At 59.0% G+C, this 18,130-nt stretch overlaps 1 protein-coding gene across 4 annotated transcripts in view; it reads left to right on the top strand.

Annotated features, from left to right (window-relative positions):
• ZMIZ1 (zinc finger MIZ-type containing 1) overlaps positions 1 to 17,430 on the top strand; it is a 222,102-nt gene extending 204,672 nt beyond the window's left edge. For 3 of the 4 annotated variants that reach the window (XM_080642496.1, XM_080642497.1, XM_080642499.1), the window contains 11 exons: positions 342 to 516; positions 1,036 to 1,177; positions 2,715 to 2,925; positions 4,031 to 4,136; positions 5,016 to 5,176; positions 6,160 to 6,227; positions 6,526 to 6,594; positions 6,999 to 7,243; positions 8,499 to 8,665; positions 12,254 to 12,511; positions 13,926 to 17,430. In XM_080642496.1, the coding sequence (XP_080498622.1) occupies positions 342 to 516; positions 1,036 to 1,177; positions 2,715 to 2,925; positions 4,031 to 4,136; positions 5,016 to 5,176; positions 6,160 to 6,227; positions 6,526 to 6,594; positions 6,999 to 7,243; positions 8,499 to 8,665; positions 12,254 to 12,511; positions 13,926 to 14,033 (1,710 nt within the window). In that variant the 3' untranslated portion in view covers positions 14,034 to 17,430. The remainder of the gene's footprint in view (positions 1 to 341; positions 517 to 1,035; positions 1,178 to 2,714; positions 2,926 to 4,030; positions 4,137 to 5,015; positions 5,177 to 6,159; positions 6,228 to 6,525; positions 6,595 to 6,998; positions 7,244 to 8,498; positions 8,666 to 12,253; positions 12,512 to 13,925) is intronic. The other variant, XM_080642498.1, reaches the window with a different exon arrangement.
• Positions 17,431 to 18,130: the final 700 nt, after the last annotated feature.

The raw sequence follows: 18,130 nt of genomic DNA on the forward strand, positions 1-18,130 counted from the left end.
CCCAGTGGGCTGGCCCAGAGTCGTGATGTGGGAGCGGGAAACCTGGGCTTGACCCAGCTCTTCCCTCCCAGGGTTACATCAGACAAGTCTCCAATACCCAGGGCCTGGGTCCCCATTGGTAAATGGGCTGGGGGACCCTGCACCTCCTACCTGTTTTCTGATGGGGTCAGAAGCCTGGGTGCAGCCAGGAAGGAGGGAGTGGTTTTTCCGGGGGCTCTCCTCCCTCTGGGGAGCAGGGTCCATAGCCTAGGACCTGGGTTGGGTGGGGTATATGTCCACCGCCATGGATCCTTCTATCTCTGTGACCCCATAACGGATGTGTGGTTTCTCTTTCCTTCCAGCCTCCCAGGCCAGTTCCTGTGGCAAATTACCCCCACTCACCTGTTCCAGGGAATCCCACACCCCCCATGACCCCCGGGAGCAGCATCCCCCCATACCTGTCCCCCAGCCAAGATGTTAAGCCACCCTTCCCGCCTGACATCAAGCCAAATATGAGTGCTCTGCCACCACCCCCAGGTGAGCGCCCCACTCTCCCTGCCTGTGTCCAGCGAGGAGCCAGGGGCTTAGAAGTTGGCCTGCCTTTGGGGGCTGGGCATGTAGAAAGGGCAGGAGGGCTTGAAAGCCACACCCATAGGGAAATCTGAGGTGGGGTTCAGCTGCCAGCACCCTCACCACCTGCCAGCAGCCCTCATCACCTGCCTAACACCTGAGGCTCAGGGAGAGGCAGCTGGGAAGGGGCTGGGAGAGGAAGCCGGGGCTTCCAGAGCAGGGAGCCTGTGGGCTGGAGGAGGAGACAGGGATGGGCGGGATGGGACCTGGAGACAGGAAGAAGTGACGGCTCACTGGTGTGTGCTGGACCACACAGCCCAGCTTCTGTGGCCGTGTTTGCACCCACACCTGTGTGTGTCTCTGAGCATGCAGCCAAGGGTGCATGTCATGTGGGTGAGTGAGCCCCACCCACAGCCCCAGAGCCCACACTTCTGTGCGCCCATGGCGGCCAGAGGCCTGTGGCTCATCGGCTCCTCCCCCACCTAGCCACCCACAATGACGAGCTGCGGCTCACGTTCCCCGTGCGGGATGGCGTGGTGCTGGAGCCCTTCCGCCTTGAGCACAACCTGGCCGTCAGCAACCATGTCTTTCACCTGCGGCCCACAGTCCACCAGACGCTGATGTGGAGGTGAGTGTCAGGGCAGGGGCATGGGCCCAGGCTGGGTGGAGAAGGCCCTGGTGGCAACATCAGCCTGCCACCTTCCCCTGTTCAGCAACAGTGACTGGCCCTCTGTGCGCAAGGCCCTGGGGATGTCATGGGGAACCTGATGGTGCAGGAGAGACAGACAAGCTATCTTCCCTAGTGGCCTGAGGGAAGAGAGAGCTGTCACCCAGTCCCAAGAGAGTGGTCCGGGACGACTTCCTAGACCTAAAGGCTGAGCGCAGGGTGTTACGCCGCCGCAGAGGCCCTGAGCTGGCAAGAAGAACTTGAGAGCGGCTCCTTGTGGCCAGAGCAGGAATGTGGAGGGAGAAGCTAGAGTGGGAACAGGGCTGGGTGGGGCAGAACAGACAAGCCTTGCAGACTGCCGGGGCTGCCACCTGGCGGGGCTGCTGCTCAGACACCAGGACGGGCCGCTGATTGGCTGGAGGTCCCTGCTGGGCCAGGCCCTGTGTTCCCTGCCTTCCATGCCTCATCTTTGACCTTTTGAGTAGGCAGTGCTTACCGGGTTAACAAAGAGGAAACGGAGGCCAGAGAAGCTGATTAGCTTGAGGGCGGGGGCGGGGGTGGGGCTGGGGGGGTGAGGGGGTTCTCACAGCTGGCAAGGGGCGGAGCTGGGACATGGGCCTGGGTCTCTTGGATGCCAGAACCTGATGGTGTCTGCACCCTCAGTCCTTCCTCCTCAGGCAGGACTCAGTTCCATGCCATGGCTGTGACCAGGGCCGCTCAGCTGCCCAGTGAGCACTTCCGAGGCGGGAGATGCGTCTGAGATGGGGCATGCACACACCTGCCCACACCTGCCACCTCTAGCAGGCTGCAGTGAGGGCCAGGGACAGACAGCTGGGTGGCCGTGAGGGCATGCGACTCAGGTGCTCAGCAGGAAGGTGGAGAGACCCTGGTTGCAGGGGCCCTGCTCCCCCACCCCTCCTTAGCCATGAGTGCCCTGTCTACGAGGTTTCCTGTAGCCCTGTTGGGTTTCATGCATATGTGGTCACTGCTGGTTTCGTGGGGACTCCCTTTAGTGATGTGTCTTCAAGGCCCACTCGGGGGGACTAAGCCAGACCCCACCCTGGCCTGGGTGCTTCTCCCATGCAACAGGAGCCTTGCAATGGGCATAATCAGCCTCTCAGGTGGTCTTGTCAAATTAGTGTCTTTTTGTTTCTCTGTCCCTGTCCGAGGCGGGCAGGGGGAGGCATCGCCCTCATAGAGTAGGGCCTGGAGATCATGGCTGGGGAGGGGGGCTGGAGTGAATTGGTATGTGGAGTTATGGGGGGAACTGGGTTGTTGGGATGGGTTTTGATTGGAGGTGGGAGCAGCAGGAATATCTAGGGTGAGAGAGGAGAGCTTGGGGAGGCTCGGAGAGCAATTGAGGCCAAGGATAGGGTCTGCATGACACATGGGGCTGTATTGAGTTCGGGATGCGTGGCCTGGCAAGGTGTCATGGAGGCCACAGGCAGCCCCCTGGCAGAGCCGACCTGAGCCCCGCGTCACCCCACCTCACCCCCAGGTCTGACCTGGAGCTGCAGTTCAAGTGCTACCACCACGAGGACCGGCAGATGAATACCAACTGGCCGGCCTCGGTGCAGGTCAGCGTGAACGCCACGCCCCTCACCATCGAGCGCGGTGACAATAAGACCTCCCACAAGCCCCTGCACCTCAAGCACGTGTGCCAGCCGGGCCGCAACACCATCCAGATCACCGTCACGGCCTGCTGCTGTGTGAGTGTGGGCAGCGCTGGGCACGGCGCAGGGAGCCAAGGTCCTCGACCCCCTTCTCAGCCTTGTCCTTGGGTCTCCATGCCCCATCCCCACAGCCACTGCAGTGATCTTTCAGGAACACACCCCAGAAACATACAGAGGCCCTGGGCTATGGAATAAAAGCCTCCAAGGCCTCTGTGCTCTGGCCTCTCCCCTACACCGCAGCCTCCGTGCAGTCTGCATTCTTGTTCCACTTCCTCCTATAGGCCCCTCTTCCTGGCCCCTCCTTCCATCCTCCATCTTTCCCCTAGACTCTGTGTCCCTCAAAGCTGGACTTCATCCACAAGAAATTGTTTTATTCTTGTCACCTTTTCCCCCCGAGCCAGCTCCACCAAGTCTGGAGTTATCAACTCCTTCCCTTCCTCAGTCCATCCTCTCTCAGAATCACATGTGTGTGTGTCCCTGACCTGTGACTCATTGCTCTAGGGCCACATCTGAGCCACACCTCTGTCCCCAGAGACCAGGGCTTGGCACAAGGGCTTGCGTGCATCACCTGCCTTGTTCTGGAGCCTCTCAGGACACAGGAGAGGGAAAAGCTTTGGTCTTGACTTTACGAGCATTGGGGCTGTGAGGCCTCCTGGAGATAGGAGTCACAGGACGGGATGCTCTCAGAGTGAAGAGCCTGTGGGGACTTGTTGGAGTGTGCAGTCCTGGAAGGCTTCCTGGAAGAGTGAAGATAGGGACACTCTCAGGCAGAAACGGTGGAGGATGCATGGGGGGGCAGTGGTGGGCAGGGCTGGGAAGTGAGGCAGGCTCCAGTCCTGCTGCCCAGTGTCCCCTGACCCATCCCAGGGTGCTTCAGTATCTGTCATAGCCTTGTTGGCTTCGAGCAGAGGCAGCTGCTCCCAGGTAGTGACCCCAGCCTGGGTCCCTTGACTCCCAGGTCCAAGGACACGTCCTGGTCCTTGAGGGCTTTCTCCCCCAGGTCTCGGGGCACCTACTCCTGAAGTGTGTCACTGTAGGCATGGCCTCCTAGGGGCCTCGGGCACAGGGGCAGCCGAAGAGGCTACAGGTGGGTGGGCCATGGGGGCCGTGGGACAGGACCAAGCATCACTCTTCCTCGCAGTCCCACCTCTTCGTGCTGCAGCTGGTCCACCGGCCGTCCGTGCGCTCCGTGCTGCAAGGCCTCCTCAAGAAGCGCCTCCTGCCCGCTGAGCACTGCATCACCAAAAGTGAGTGAGAGCTACACCCCAGCCTCCCAGGCATGGTCCATCAGGGACCTTTGGTTCCGTGTGCGACACTCCGGGCCCTGAGTGGTCCTTGACACCACACCCCAGCCCTGGCCCCTGCCCTCCTCTGGGTCCATGGCGATGATCCGATGAGCAGGGAACTGTAGGAGCCGGTGGGAATCCTGACCCACCTGGTGCACATCACAGGATGTGAGGCTGGTTAACACAAGACTGTCCTGTGGTGTAGACAGGCCAGGTAGGCTTCCTAGAGGAGGTGAGCACCTGGAAGGAGAGGAAGACCTGGAGAGGGAGGAATCTTCACTGGGAGGGAGGCCCCAGCAGCTCATGCCTAACTGTAGACAAAATGACTTGTCTCAGAGTCCATTCCTTTGGAGGAGTCCCCAGGTGACCATTCTGGGGGCGCCATGCGGGGAGGTGCCCTGCTGCTCCTCCCTGTGATTATGCTGCACGTTGCCTCCTGCTCCTGAGAATCCCGCCAGGCAGTCCATTCTCATTTCCACACTCGCAGAATTAAGTGCAGAAGCACCTGAGGAGGCTCCGCTGACCCAGAAAATCAGTGGAGAAGTGCCAGACGGGGTTTCTGCAAGTTTTGCAGAAAGTCCCCTTCTTGGGAAGGTGGGGCTTGTTCTGCGGAGCCTGGGGCACTGACGCGATCCCCTCCAGGCGCATGTGCACCCCACACGTGTCCGGGGCGGCCTGGGGTACCCGGCAGGCGGAGCTCCCTCGGCTAGTTATTCCCAGAACCTCCCAGTTTCAGGGTGGGGATAGAGAACCAAAGTGTTACAGCTGCTTGAGGAAGTGGGGAGGGGCGTGTGGAGCAGGGCCTGCCCTCCTCACCCACCTGTGCCTCCCACCCCACAGTCAAGCGGAATTTCAGCAGCGTGGCAGCCTCTTCAGGCAACACAACCCTCAATGGGGAAGACGGCGTGGAGCAGACGGCCATCAAAGTGTCTCTGAAATGCCCCATCACATTCCGGCGCATCCAGCTGCCTGCTCGAGGTCACGACTGCAAGCACGTCCAGGTGAGCCGTCCGCAGAGCCACTGGCATCTGGCCGGGGTGGTGAGGGGTCGGCATGGGGCCGCAGGGCCTGCCTCTGACCTCTGAAGGACACAGTAGCCACCAGCCGTGATTCCACCACGTCTGCCATCATTTACTCTTTGAGCATCTACGTGCTCAGGGCTGGGGCCAGGAGGCTGCAGAACTGGATTTAGGCTGTTCCTGCCCCAGCAGATGGCAGATGCCAGCTGGAAATCCCGCCCATACAGCCACGGCTGGTTCAGGACCTGAGACAGGGACGCCTCTGCCCGGTCACTGCTGTGTTCCTGGGCCTTGCCCAAGCCGGTGCTCAGGAAATGAGTGACCGTCACAGTCCAGGTGGCTACAGCAGACACTGTGTAGATGCGGGCAGCCCAGGTGGCAGGGTTCACTGTGCTGGGGCTGCTCAGGAAAGGAATCCCAGAAGAGGGGTGTGGGAAGCCGTCCGGGAGGAGTGGGTGTGGCCTGCGGGGTGGGCAGGAGGAGAATAGGCTTCGGGCCAGGCCAGCTGCCTTCTCAGCCCCACCCTCCCACTCACCCTCCCAGAGCTTCCTATGGGAGAATGATGTGGGCAAGATGGACATCTGGTCACTTATTTGACATGCTGATGAGCTGGACCACATGTGTCCTCAGAACCTGGGCTGGGCGGATGGGAGACTGAAGTCCATGCTGCCCCCAGCCCCAGCAAGAGGGGCAGTCAAGAGCACAACCCGTGAGGGGTTGCTGCGGGGGAACCAGGAAGGATGTAGGCACAGGGTGGTGTGAGGGGGGCTGGGCAGAGGCGTGCGGGGACAGCAAAGTAACCCCACCCAACAGCCAGCCCTGTGTCTCTCCACCATGTCTCCCTCCCTGGTGAGAGGCCTTCATAGGGTCTCAGGAGCAGTAACGTTGCATAAAAGCAGTGTCTGAGAGTCCTGATCTCTTCTGTCTGTCCATATGTCTGTCTGTCTATCTGTTGGCTTCCACAGTGCTTTGACCTGGAGTCATACCTGCAGCTGAATTGTGAGAGAGGGACCTGGCGGTGTCCTGTGTGCAAGTGAGTGACGCCCACCCCAACAGAGCTCCTCAGGCCTCCCTCCGGCCCTGCTCTTTGGGGTCTAGCACCTCTGCCGGCCCTAAAAGCTAGCGAGAACCCACATACAGCAGAGGCTGGGATGACAGGAGCTGTACATAGTCACACTCCCGTGTCAAGCTGTCACAGGGCCGCCTCCTGGCAGTGCTTGCAGCATAACCAGCAGCGGGGATGGAGTGTGGTTGACACAGTGGGCGGGATGGGCTGTGCCCTCACCCCTTAGTGTCCAGGAGCATGGCCAAGCCTTTTCTCCCTTTTCCAGTAAAACTGCTCTGCTGGAAGGCCTGGAGGTGGATCAGTACATGTGGGGCATCCTGAATGCCATCCAACAGTAAGTGGCTCCCAGCAAGGAGCGTGGGGGGCAGGGGGAAGAGGGGATGGCAGCCTGCATTGGGTGAGTGAGCATGTCAACATCCCTGACACCCTGGGCTAGAAAACCACTTACCCATCTCTCACCTTCCTCTGACTTTACCTCTGGGGGCAAATGCACTTCACAGAAAGGACCAAACTCAGCCAGGGTAGGAAGCTGACAGTGCCCCCAACAGCCACTTCCTGGGTGGGGCCAGCTGCCCTGTGCCGGCCACTTGCTTTTCCTAGCCTCAGTCTCCCTATCTCTCATGTGATGTAAAAACCCCATACCTCTGTCATAGGCCTGGGGCAGGGGACCTGGGCAGGGACACCTCCTATTCACAGCTCTGCCCCCTGCGGCCTCAGCTCTGCCCCCTCCTCCTCCAGCTCCGAGTTTGAAGAGGTCACCATCGACCCCACATGCAGCTGGCGGCCAGTGCCCATCAAGTCAGACCTGCACATTAAGGATGACCCTGACGGCATCCCCTCCAAGCGGTTCAAGACCATGAGTCCCAGCCAGATGATCATGCCCAATGTTATGGAGATGATCGCAGCCCTGGGCCCTGGCCCATCCCCATACCCACTCCCGCCTCCGCCTGGGGCCAACAACTCCAACGACTACAGCAACCAAGGTAGGTGACGCCAAACAAGGAGGGCAGCACCGGGATCCCAGCGGGGACAAAGGAGTTCTTTGCTGATGGTGGCAGGTGGAATGGGGGGTGGTGTGAAGAGGCAGAGGTGGCATACGCCCCCCAGGACAATCCCACATCATTGGACTTGGGGGGTACGGCGGCCCATGCACCTCCCATCTTAGTCCAACTGCCTGTACCATCCAGCCCTGTGGTTGGTGCCCAGCTGGGAAGCCTGAGTGAAGAGCTGCCTCATGAGCCAGCCTCCTGCCTCTCCCAGCCGCCACCCACCCACCCACCCCCCCCCCCCCGCCACCGCCCCGCCTGGCCTCCTCCCGACTCCAGGCAGGCAGGTGCCAAGCCCAGGGGTTCCCGAGCCTGCTTTGCTAGGGGCACACTGCCACCCTTTCCCCAGCCTCAGTGCTTACTGGGACCAGCAGAATACTCGCACATGGAGTTCTCTGCCCTTCCCTCGTCTCTGACATCTATATTGTCCCTGTCTTGGCAACGCTCCCACCCTGCCAGGGGCAGAGTCCCAGGGTTTGGAGCTTCAGCCTTGGGCTACCAAGGTCACCATCTCTGACCTCTTACTCTCTGCTGCCCAAACCAAGTTTCACCATATGGCCATTTCTAGAAAGTACCCACCCCCTCATAGGATCCTGCTCTTAGGTCCACAGAGCTCCTGTGATACAGGCCCAGAGGGGCTAGCCCACCCAGCCAGTGGCCCACAGCATGTGTCCGCAGCATGCCAAGGGCCCAGCTTCCCCGAGTGCTGATCTGACCTCTCGCCAAGGCCACATGCTGGAGAACAGCAGCCGGGAGGCCAGACAGCTGGCTTCTAACGGTGTCGTCTTGATTCTGATGCAGTTTTCTTTGTGAATTTGGCAGATCCTGACCCGTTCTGGGATGGTCTTCCCAGCCATGAGGTGCAGCCCTGTGGCAGCTTTGGGGGAAGCACATCCAGGGGCTAGCTCAGCATATCCTGTGGAGGCCTGAGACGTGGGCCTCACTCCATGTCCCCTGCCCACAGGGACCAGGCCCCCCTTTCTCCCACTCAGCCCCTCATAGCTGTAGAGCAGCACAGGCCCTGGGGCTGAGGCCCACTGGACAAGGTCGCATCACTGCCCATGGCACAGCCCGGACGCTGAGGCTGCAGGAGCCAGCTCAGGCCTCAGAAGGACAGGACTTGGTTTTACACTGCCTGCAACCCAGGGGTGCTGTCTTCCCTGCAGTGACCCCGCCCATTTGTTCCCCCCAGGCAACAACTACCAGGGCCACGGCAACTTTGACTTCCCCCATGGGAACCCTGGCGGGACGTCCATGAACGACTTCATGCACGGGCCCCCCCAGCTCTCCCACCCACCAGACATGCCCAACAACATGGCTGCCCTGGAGAAGCCCCTCAGCCACCCCATGCAGGAAACTGTGAGTACCGCTTCCTCATCCCACCTCCCCAGCTTCCACTTCTCCGTGGGGCTGATGGGCAGACGGCTCCCCCACAACCTTCTAACGTTTGCCTCATTCCTCCCAGGCCAAGGGGAGGACTGAGAATTGGGTTTGGGGGCTCAGGAAGAAGTAAGAGACTACCTGGGGCTGCGTCATAGCCCATTGGCACCCTTGAACCTGTATCACCCAGGACACAGGCTCAGGAGATGGAAGCTTCGGGCTCCTCCCTGCATACACACATGCACAACCCATGTACAGCCTCACACACATGCACACCTCCATGTACAGCCTCACACACTTGCACACTCCATGTACAGCCTCACACACTTGCACACTCCATGTACAACCTTAACTCACATGCACACACCCATCTTCAACTTCACACACATGCACACCCCCATGTACAACCTCACAAACATGTACATCCCCATGTACAGCCTCACACACTTACACATCCCATGTACAGCCTCACATGCATGTACATCCCATGTACAGCCTCACATATATGCACACCCCATCTACAACCTCACACAAACACTGTACACATCCCCGCATGCCATTCCCTCCCTCTCTCCCCCACTTAGATACACACTTACATTATCTTACTGTAGCCCCAACCATGTAGAATTTTGTCCCAAACCCAGGAACTTACTCCCTAGGGATCTGAATCCTTGGGGTATCACCACCTCCTGCAAAAATGCCAGGAAATCTGCTTATCCTGGGCATATTCACTCTTGTCCCATTTTACCTGTTACACATCCCTGCACTGCTGAGAAAGCCCTTGCAGGCAAGGTGTCCATTGCCACCCAGAGACTTCCCCACCGCGTGGCCCTGGCGGCAGAGGTGGGAAGCCAGTGAGCACTGGATATTTCCCACTTGATTTAAAGGTGTTTCCTTAGCCTGTACCCGGGCTGGGCCTTGTACCTGATAGAAGCAGGACAGACGCGGGCCTTGCACTAATGGAGCAAAGTTCTGGCAGGGCCTGAAGGGAGCAAGAACAGTCGGGGTTTGGGGGAAAGCCTTTGGGCCAAAGTCTGAGGCTTCAGTGATGCTGTCTGCTCCTGAGGAGAGAACGAGTGGGAGGAGGGTGCTGAGGCCCAGCAGTGGGTCCTGGGCCACATGGCAGGAGGGAAGCTCAGGGCTCCCTCAGAGGGGTCCTGTTTGGCAGCAGGTTGGGTCATCCTACACCAGAAGGCTCCATTCAAGCCCTTCATCACGTGGCCTCGAAGGAAGGGGCCTCTGGGCTGGGCCGTGTTCCACACACCTGACATGGAGGTGGCCCTGCCACTGAGAGTGGGCCATCCTGGGGCCAGAGCCACCTGATAGTTAGCACAGTGGTAGAACCAGGAATCTGGGTGAGGGGCTCTCTAGCAGCTTTCCCACAGGACCCCCGAATGCCTGGTCAGAAATAGCTGCTTTCTCGGGGCTTTGGCTAGGTACTTTCTGCCCTATGGGGCTCTCTACTTCTGGAGGCCTTTCCCAGCCCTGCCCCCCAGGTCCTTAGAATTCCATGGCCAGCACCCCACACCCCCCCCCCAACTCTCACATGCTACACATTAGAGCCCTCACAGTTCCCAGCACCTCACACCCCCCGACTCTCACATGCTGCACATCGGAGCCCTCACAGTTCCCAGCACCCCACACCCCCCCGACTCTCACATGCTGCACATCGGAGCCCTCCCAATCCCCAGCACAGGCAAGTGGCAGTAGATGTCGTTCACCTCCTGTGTCCAGCGCGACTTTCTCTTGCCTTGTTAGCCCTGCGTCTGGTTCCTCGGGGATCTAAGCCTGTGAATTGACTTCATGGTCCCCCAGGAGGCTCCCCAAATATGCACTGTCCTTCCCCGTTTCTGGGCTCTCCATAGATGGCAACTGGACCCAGAAGTACAGCGGTGCAAGGTGGGGTGGGGTGGTGTGGTCACAGATGAACTCCCCCCACACCTGCCCCACCAGGGCAGCCTGCCCCAGCTGAGCACACAGCTGGGCAGGATCCCGTGCGCAGGGACTGGCGGGAGGGATTCAGCCAGGTGCTGGTTCACTCAAGGCCCATGCCAGGTGGCAGGTCAACAGGTATTATCAGCAGGTCCAGAGAGCACGTGCCCCTCTGGGTCCTGAGACACTCCAGCAAAATGTCAGGGCCAAAGGGAACAGCTGTGTCAGCACATCTGGAGACTGTCCTGGGCTGGGATGCCCTGGGAGTATGGAGCCCCTTCCTGCCCCCCAGAATGTGCACTGTGGAGCATCCACAGGCACGGGTGGGAGTCAGAAGCTGGCCCTATCTCTCCAGCTCCTCCTGGTCCTTCTCACCTCATGTGTACCTCACACTTGGTGCCCTGGGCCCCAATCTCAGGGCCTCAGCTGAAGGGGCACTGCTTCGAGGGGCCACCTGGGCCAAGGGCAGAGGCCAGCCCACAGCCAGAGGGAACAGGAAGAGGAACTAGTCTAGAGATCAGGGAAGGTGTGGTTGCCATTTTCAAACCCACAAAGGGAAAAAGGAATGCTTCGAGTGACCCAGAAGGTGGGGAGGGGAGGACGTACCAAAGACCAAGGAGACATTTGCTCACCAGGATGCCCTGGTGAGTTCGTGCGCTCCCCTCACTGGCAGTGTGCGTGGGCAGAGGGCCTGGCAGGTGTGCTGGGGGTGGGTGAGGGCTTGGACTCAGCCTTTCTCTACAAGACCTAAGCTCTGAAGGAAGGGGGACAGCAAACAGACTAGCAGGGGAAGTTTAAGTCCCACCCACCACCTCCCCTGCCCACCCACAGCCCCCATGTCCAGTGTGTATGCCCACGGGAGAAAGTGGGTCCTCTAGTTCACCTGTCAGAGAGGCACCACCCACCTCCACCTTAGCAAGGCGGCCCCTGGGCGAGCCCTGGTGCCCTATTGGTGAGGAGGTGCCCGCCTTCCGTAGCACCCCGGAGTACAGCCAGTTGGTGGGTGGCAGGAGGAAGAGTCTGGGAGGCCCCACTCGGCTCCTTTGACTGAGGCTCAGTTCTCCCTGCCCCAGGGCATCAGGCAGGGCCAGTACTGAGGCTCCTGGAGGAAACCTGTGTGCCCACTTGGGGGGCACAGACCCATGAGCTGCACGCCTGCCCCATTGCTGTCTGTCCGTGTCTGCTCTCCTCCCCCGGCCCTTGGGCGCCCGCACCATGCTGCCAGCAGCACTCTCCCACCCTCCGCCCTGGAAACATGCCCATTGTGCTTGTCCATCCTGCCCTCGCTGTTGTTCATTGTGGTGGAGTCCAGGCTGGGAGGCGGCGGGCTCCCAGGGCCTGGCCCTCACTGTCTGCTCATCTCCAAGCCCCTGGCCACCTCCCTCCTGGACCCACAGCCTCAGAGGCCCCTTCCCCACCTTGCCCTCCACAACCTCCCCGACTGGCAGTTTTGGGGGAGAATTTTGTTTGTTTCTCTGCAAAAAAACAAAAGCAGCATTCAGCTTTGTAGGGGTTGGCTCTGTTTTGGGGGTTTGTTGTTTTCCTGGTTTTGTTTGGTTCTCATTTCTCCAGGCATCCCGTCGCTGTACCTCGTCACCTCACCTTTCTTTTCTCCTGCTCTCTCCTCCTCCACAGATGCCACACGCTGGCAGTTCTGACCAGCCCCATCCCTCCATACAACAAGGTTTGCACGTCCCACACCCCAGCAGCCAGTCAGGGCCTCCATTACATCACAGTGGGGCTCCTCCTCCTCCTTCCCAGCCTCCCCGGCAACCGCCACAGGCCGCTCCCAGCAACCATCCACACAGCGACCTGACCTTTAACCCCTCCTCAGCCTTAGAGGGTCAGGCCGGAGCGCAGGGAGCATCCGACATGCCGGAGCCTTCGCTGGATGTAAGTTGGGGTCCCCACTTGCCTTGGCCTGGGGCTAGGCCTGGCGCCCAAGACCTGCCCAAAGAGCAGGGCTGGGTGTTGAGGCTCAAGGCCCGGGTGGAGGAGGTGTAGCTGTGAGGGGCTGGGTGGGTGGTGTGTGGGCCCAGGCAGCTTGTCTCCCCAGGCTTCAAAACCAGGAAACCCCACCATGGGGAAGCCTCACTGAGGGTCCGAGGGTCCCCTCCCTTGCCCTACCAGCCCCTGCCCCTCGCCCCTTGGCCACGGTCCTGCAGCCCAGCCTCGCCCCACCTTCCCCAGGCTCTCACAGAGTCCCTCTGGACCCGGTCCGGAGGCAGCATAGAAGGCTCCTGCCCTTCTCCCCCTCCTTTCCTCCCCCTCTCCGCCCACATTGAGTTTGCCATCTCCGTGTCTGCCACACTCTCTGGCCCGGGGCAGGGGAGGGGCTGGAATGACAGCCCCTCTGTCTCACTGGTGTTTGTCTGTCTCCAGTTTCTTGTCCGTGTGTTATCCATGCCCTTGCTTCTGCTTGCTCCATCGCTCACTCTGAGACAGGCCCCTGAATGGGGTGAGGGGCCAGCCTCTGGTCACGGGGCTACTGAGGCAGATGTGGGAGGCTGACAACTCAGTCTCACACCTGAGACCTGGATGGTCTGAAAGAGGGGAAGAGATGCTGGGAATGCTGGGGGCGGGGCCAGGGCTAGATGGGAAACCTGCAGAACTTGCCCTGCCTCCCAGCCCCCAGCTCTAGATTCCCAGGAAGGAGGCCTGCCCTCTCCTCAGCCGCTCCTGCCCTGCAGCCCCAGCCCCGGCACCCTTGGCCCCACAGTGTCAGTCTGGGGTGAATGGGTGCCCTCGCTGTACGGTCACCATGGGCTCTGCCCAGCTCTCCACCAACCAGGCCAGGGGGTGCCTTAGATTCACGAGGACCCCCGTGTGACAGGAAGACGCCAAGGACCTCAGGGTAGAGGGTAGGGACTGTGCAGCCTCTGCCCAGGGCCGGTGCTGCCTGCCCGCCACGGGCCTGCCACGGAGCGGAGAGCGGAGAGCGGAGAGCTCCTGAGAGCGCGAGATATGGGAGGCAGGAGCTGCAGGGGCCGCCTCCGTGCACAGTGGGTTCCGCTGGGAGGCCCACTGGACCTGCAGGTCCTTGGGGCAGGTGCTGGAGCCAGAGGAACTGCTGTGAGGAAGCCTCTGCCCCGCCAGGGGCCTTCCCAGCTGGTGGGCTTGAAACAAGCATGGGTGCCCCAGACCACACGTGGCCACGTGTATTTGGGGACAGCTAGCAGCAGTTGGCTTCCCCTGTCGGGCCAGGACCCTGGGAGGCAGGCAGGCAAGGGAACGGGCATGGGATGCCCCATGTCCTTCACCAGCCCCTCAGCCAGCACCTCATCTGGCTTCTGTATTTTTTTTCCAGCTCCTGCCAGAACTCACAAATCCCGACGAGCTCCTCTCGTACCTGGACCCCCCAGACCTGCCGAGCAATAGTAACGATGACCTCCTGTCTCTCTTTGAGAACAACTGAAGCCCGCCCTCCGCCGGGGCCATCCCTCCCCACTCCGCTCCTTCCCGTCATCCTACACACTTTCCCGCTGGGAGCCGAGTCCTCAGACCCTCCCCCCTGCCGTGGCCTCAGCGCGGAGGGTGCCCTGTGAAGGCTGTGGTCTGGAGCCGGTGCGTGGAGCAGGCCTGGAAGATGACCCTCACGATGAAAGCGCGGTGAGAGGACACCCGACAGCTTCCTGGTCCCTCCGTGTGCTGACCTCCAGTGGCCGCCAGGTTCTTCCAGTTTCCAAACTAACCCTGCTCCCCTGCTTCCTGGCCCAGAGCCTCCTTCTGTGACTGAGGCTGAAAGAAGCCCCCAGCCCCAGGCGGCCAAGCCCTGGGGAGCAGTGACAGTTGGCTGCAGGGAGAACAGCCCGCCCACCACCATCACCCACCACAGAAAAGCACAAGCCTCTGGGAAAGCGCACTCACGGAGGGCCAAGGCTGACACTTGACCCCTGACCTCTAGCCAAGATACCCTGTAGACACTCACTTAGCAAGCAGAGAAGGACACGATGCTGTGTTTGAGAGAGGGTGTGCCATTCCTGCTTGGGGACTGGTGGGGAGAGGGTCAGGGCCTCCTCAGAGCCAGGACAGCACAGCAGGTGGCTCCACGACCTTGGACTCGGGCCTGGGAGGGCAGAGAGTGAGTGCCCAGCAGAAATTATTGTGCCCTTAGTTGGGGGCGGGGGAATGCCGCCAGGTGGTCAGTAGGAATGGCAACTTAAAACTGCTCCAGGCCACTCCTGGTTTTGAACAACAGCCTAAAGCTACAAAGTCATCTGGAGAAAAGAACATTGGACTTGGACAGCAAGCAAACCGTTTCTCCCCATGTGTTCTGTGTCCTCCCTCCTGCTCCTCTCCCACCTCTCCCAGACTGCTATGTGGAATACCCACTTCCCTCTCTACTGATTCCCCTTTGTCCCCCCAAGACGGCAAGGTGGGATGGTGGAAAGGCATGGGAGATGCAGGCTCAGGTGTGTGCAGGCTTAGCAGCAGGAACCCGGCATCGGTATCTCTAGCCCCCGCTGTCTGGCTGCCGGTGTCCGAGGCTGCCCATGTGTGCTGGGGTGCACACACAAGCATCAAGGGTGTCTTCATGGCGGTTTCAGACACCACGCTTGGCTGCCAGCTGCTCCCCTCTGTGTCCCTCTGCCGTCAAAAGCTCACCCCACACTCCTGCTGGTTCAGACAGAGCAGCCTCTGGTTTCCCTCCACCATGTGGCTCCACTCAGACTGCTCTGAGTCTCCGGGTAGCTGTGTCCTCTGCTCCCTCCACCGCACGGCCTGGGACGCTGCTAGGCCGGCGGCTCACTCGTGTCACGTCTGTAAATTCGCTGCGCCCCTCCCTGCTGCTGCCTGGGGCCTCCTGCTCTCCTGTCCACCGTGTGTTCCCAGCCTCCGGCTCCCTCGGGGTGGGGCTTGGCGGGTGGTCCCAGCACTCCTCTGCCTCTGACCTGGACGGGGCCCAGCTGTCGATTTCTAGTCACTACCAGCGGCCAGCACAACGTTTCCTGAAGGAAAGCTGCCGTTGTCCGCTCCCACCTTGTTTCCTTTGTCCCGTTGTTGAGGTTTTTTCAAAAAGTGTGGTGTTCAGTATGCAAATCAATTATTTTAAGAATTGCTTTTGTAAATATCTTTGTGAATATTTTAGTATTGTCTTTGATAATCTTCAGCATTTTCATGACCTGGTTATAGCCTTTGCTGGTGTTTTTAAAATGCCTTGACTCAACGACAAAGACCGAGTCCTTTTTTAAAAAAAACACAAAAACAAAAAAGCAACCAGGGCTATTTGTACCGATGAAGGGACGAAGCGCAGAGGTGGCTGTGCTGTGAGTTAGAGACCAGGCTGCCCACTGGGAGAGCCACGCCCAGGATGGTGGGCCAAGACGCAGCAGTGAGCATGCAGCCATCCTTGCCCAGTGCTGACAGCCCCGGCTGGTAGGCTGGTGTGTGGGGTGTGTGGGAATGTTCTGCCCGAGACAGACTTACAGACACCTTCCCTAGAAGTTCCTGCTTCCTGCCGTGTACTTTTCCCCAGAGAGGCCTGGGGTTCATTCTGGTTCTTGTCGGGGTGTCCCTGCTCTGCTCAGCTGACCTGCCCACAGCTTCCTAGTGCAGAAGGTCACTTCTCCCACAGCCAGGTCCAGGCACCTCCTCCGCCCTCTCTGGGGAAGCCTGGGCCCATACCCGAGGCAGGTTGCCCGGATCCCCTTTCTCAAGAGCCCCCACCAGCAAGTTCAGCAAAGAGCCTTCCTGAACCAAGGTGTCGAAGCCCTCCCTCTGGGGACGAACTCTTCCAGAGCGATTTGGGGGCCAGGCCAGGGGGCCAGGGAGGCATGAGCTCCCGGGCTGGGAAAGCCCCAGCTGATGGCAGATTCCAGGGGCAGCCTCCCCCAGCAGGGCAATTCTGAGCTCAGGAGATGCTTCCCTGATCCTGTTTGGATGACCACTTGGAGCCATAAGTAACCTCAGCAAAAACGAGGCCTCGGCAAGCCCCCTCTCCGCGCCAGGCATGCACCAGGCCACAGGCTGCCACTCCACAGACGGTCAGGGCGCCGGCGGCCAGCAGGGAGGCCCCAGTGCAGGCAATCACCCCATCTCCTTGGTTTGAAGCTTTACCCATGTATCATGTTCCCTGTAACCATTTTATTTTTTAAGAAACGTCTAATACTTTGTCCCTAATGGAAGCCCTACACCCCCAGAGAGCTACATGTCTGCTCCCTCCACCTGACCCACCAGGGCAGGGTGATGTCAGCAGCAGCGACTCAAGGGACGTGTGTACATATGTAAATGAGAAATAGAGACATGTTAACAGATGCATTCATTTCCCTTGGAATGTGTATTGTTTTTATTTTACAAAACAAAAGGCTTGGAACTCCATCTTAACGTGAAAAACTAGATCCTGTTGTTAGCATTTGTGAGGTCTCTCTGCATCTGTCTCACTATGTAATATACTCTGACCCCGTGTGGAAAGGAATTTTTGTTCTGTTTGTTTTTATTTTACCTACATGTACTATTTAGCTTCAGTGTACTAGTCCTGCCACCTGTGTATTTTTAGGGTGCTATGGAAATAATGAAAAGAAATGGGGATTTCAGAAGAAAATTGTAACCAAATTCATACTTTGTATAATTTTTGATATCATGATCACAGGTGATTCACACGTACACACATAAACACACCCACCGTGCAGCCCGAAGTAACTCCCACGGAAATCTCCATCGTCTTTGTACATCGTGTACAATGCAGTCATTTCATACTTTAAACTGCTCAGAAAAGTAATTGTGGTTTCTAGTCTTGCAAAGCTGTATGTAGTTAGATGATGTGACAACTTCTAATATTTATCTAATAAATATGTATTCAGATGAAACCTGTATATTAGGTGTTCATGTGGTTATTTTGTATTTAAAGATCAAATTATTTGACTATTGCTAGACATTTCTATACTCTGTTGTAACACTGAGGTATCTCATTTGCCCATGTTAATTTTTTTCTAAATAAATTGACAAAAATGAAGGTTTGGCGAATTAGCTATTTTGTGAACGTTCAGGAGTGGTTTGGGCATTTTTGTTTTTGCTTTTAAACCACCACCCTGCCCAGTCACCCTGCGAAGGAAAAAGAAAGGAAGCAGGTGGCTTGGTGTTGAGTGTGAGGAGCCCCGCCCTGGGTGCTCCTGGAAGAGGCCCTGAAACCCAGGCCCAGTGAGAGCCTTAGAGCCTGTGCCCTCGCCCTCTGAGCCCCTGTGTCAGCAGGCCCTGCCCTGGCGGTGGGACAGGCAGGTGGGGAGCGGGGTCTGAGTAGGGCCGGGTTGCTAGCCAGGCTCTGGTAGCCAACAACACTGGGTTTCTGGGTTTAAGGAACAGGAGCCTGTTCCCCATCTTCGGCCCCAGAGGGCGCTGTCCAGAGCATTTGGGAATGAAAAACGAAGCCCAGGCCTCAAGCTCTGGATGTTGACTTAGTCACTCTCTCAGTTGGCTGTCTCTCCACTGTCTACGTCTTTCCCTGGCCACCCAGTTCTCAGCACCCTCCCCTCTAAGGACCCTCGGGTTTTCTTTCCTGTGACTGCACTTTACTTG

Source organism: Plecotus auritus (genome assembly GCF_963455305.1).
Source record: "Plecotus auritus genome assembly, chromosome: 9".
NCBI lineage: Eukaryota > Metazoa > Chordata > Mammalia > Chiroptera > Vespertilionidae > Plecotus > Plecotus auritus.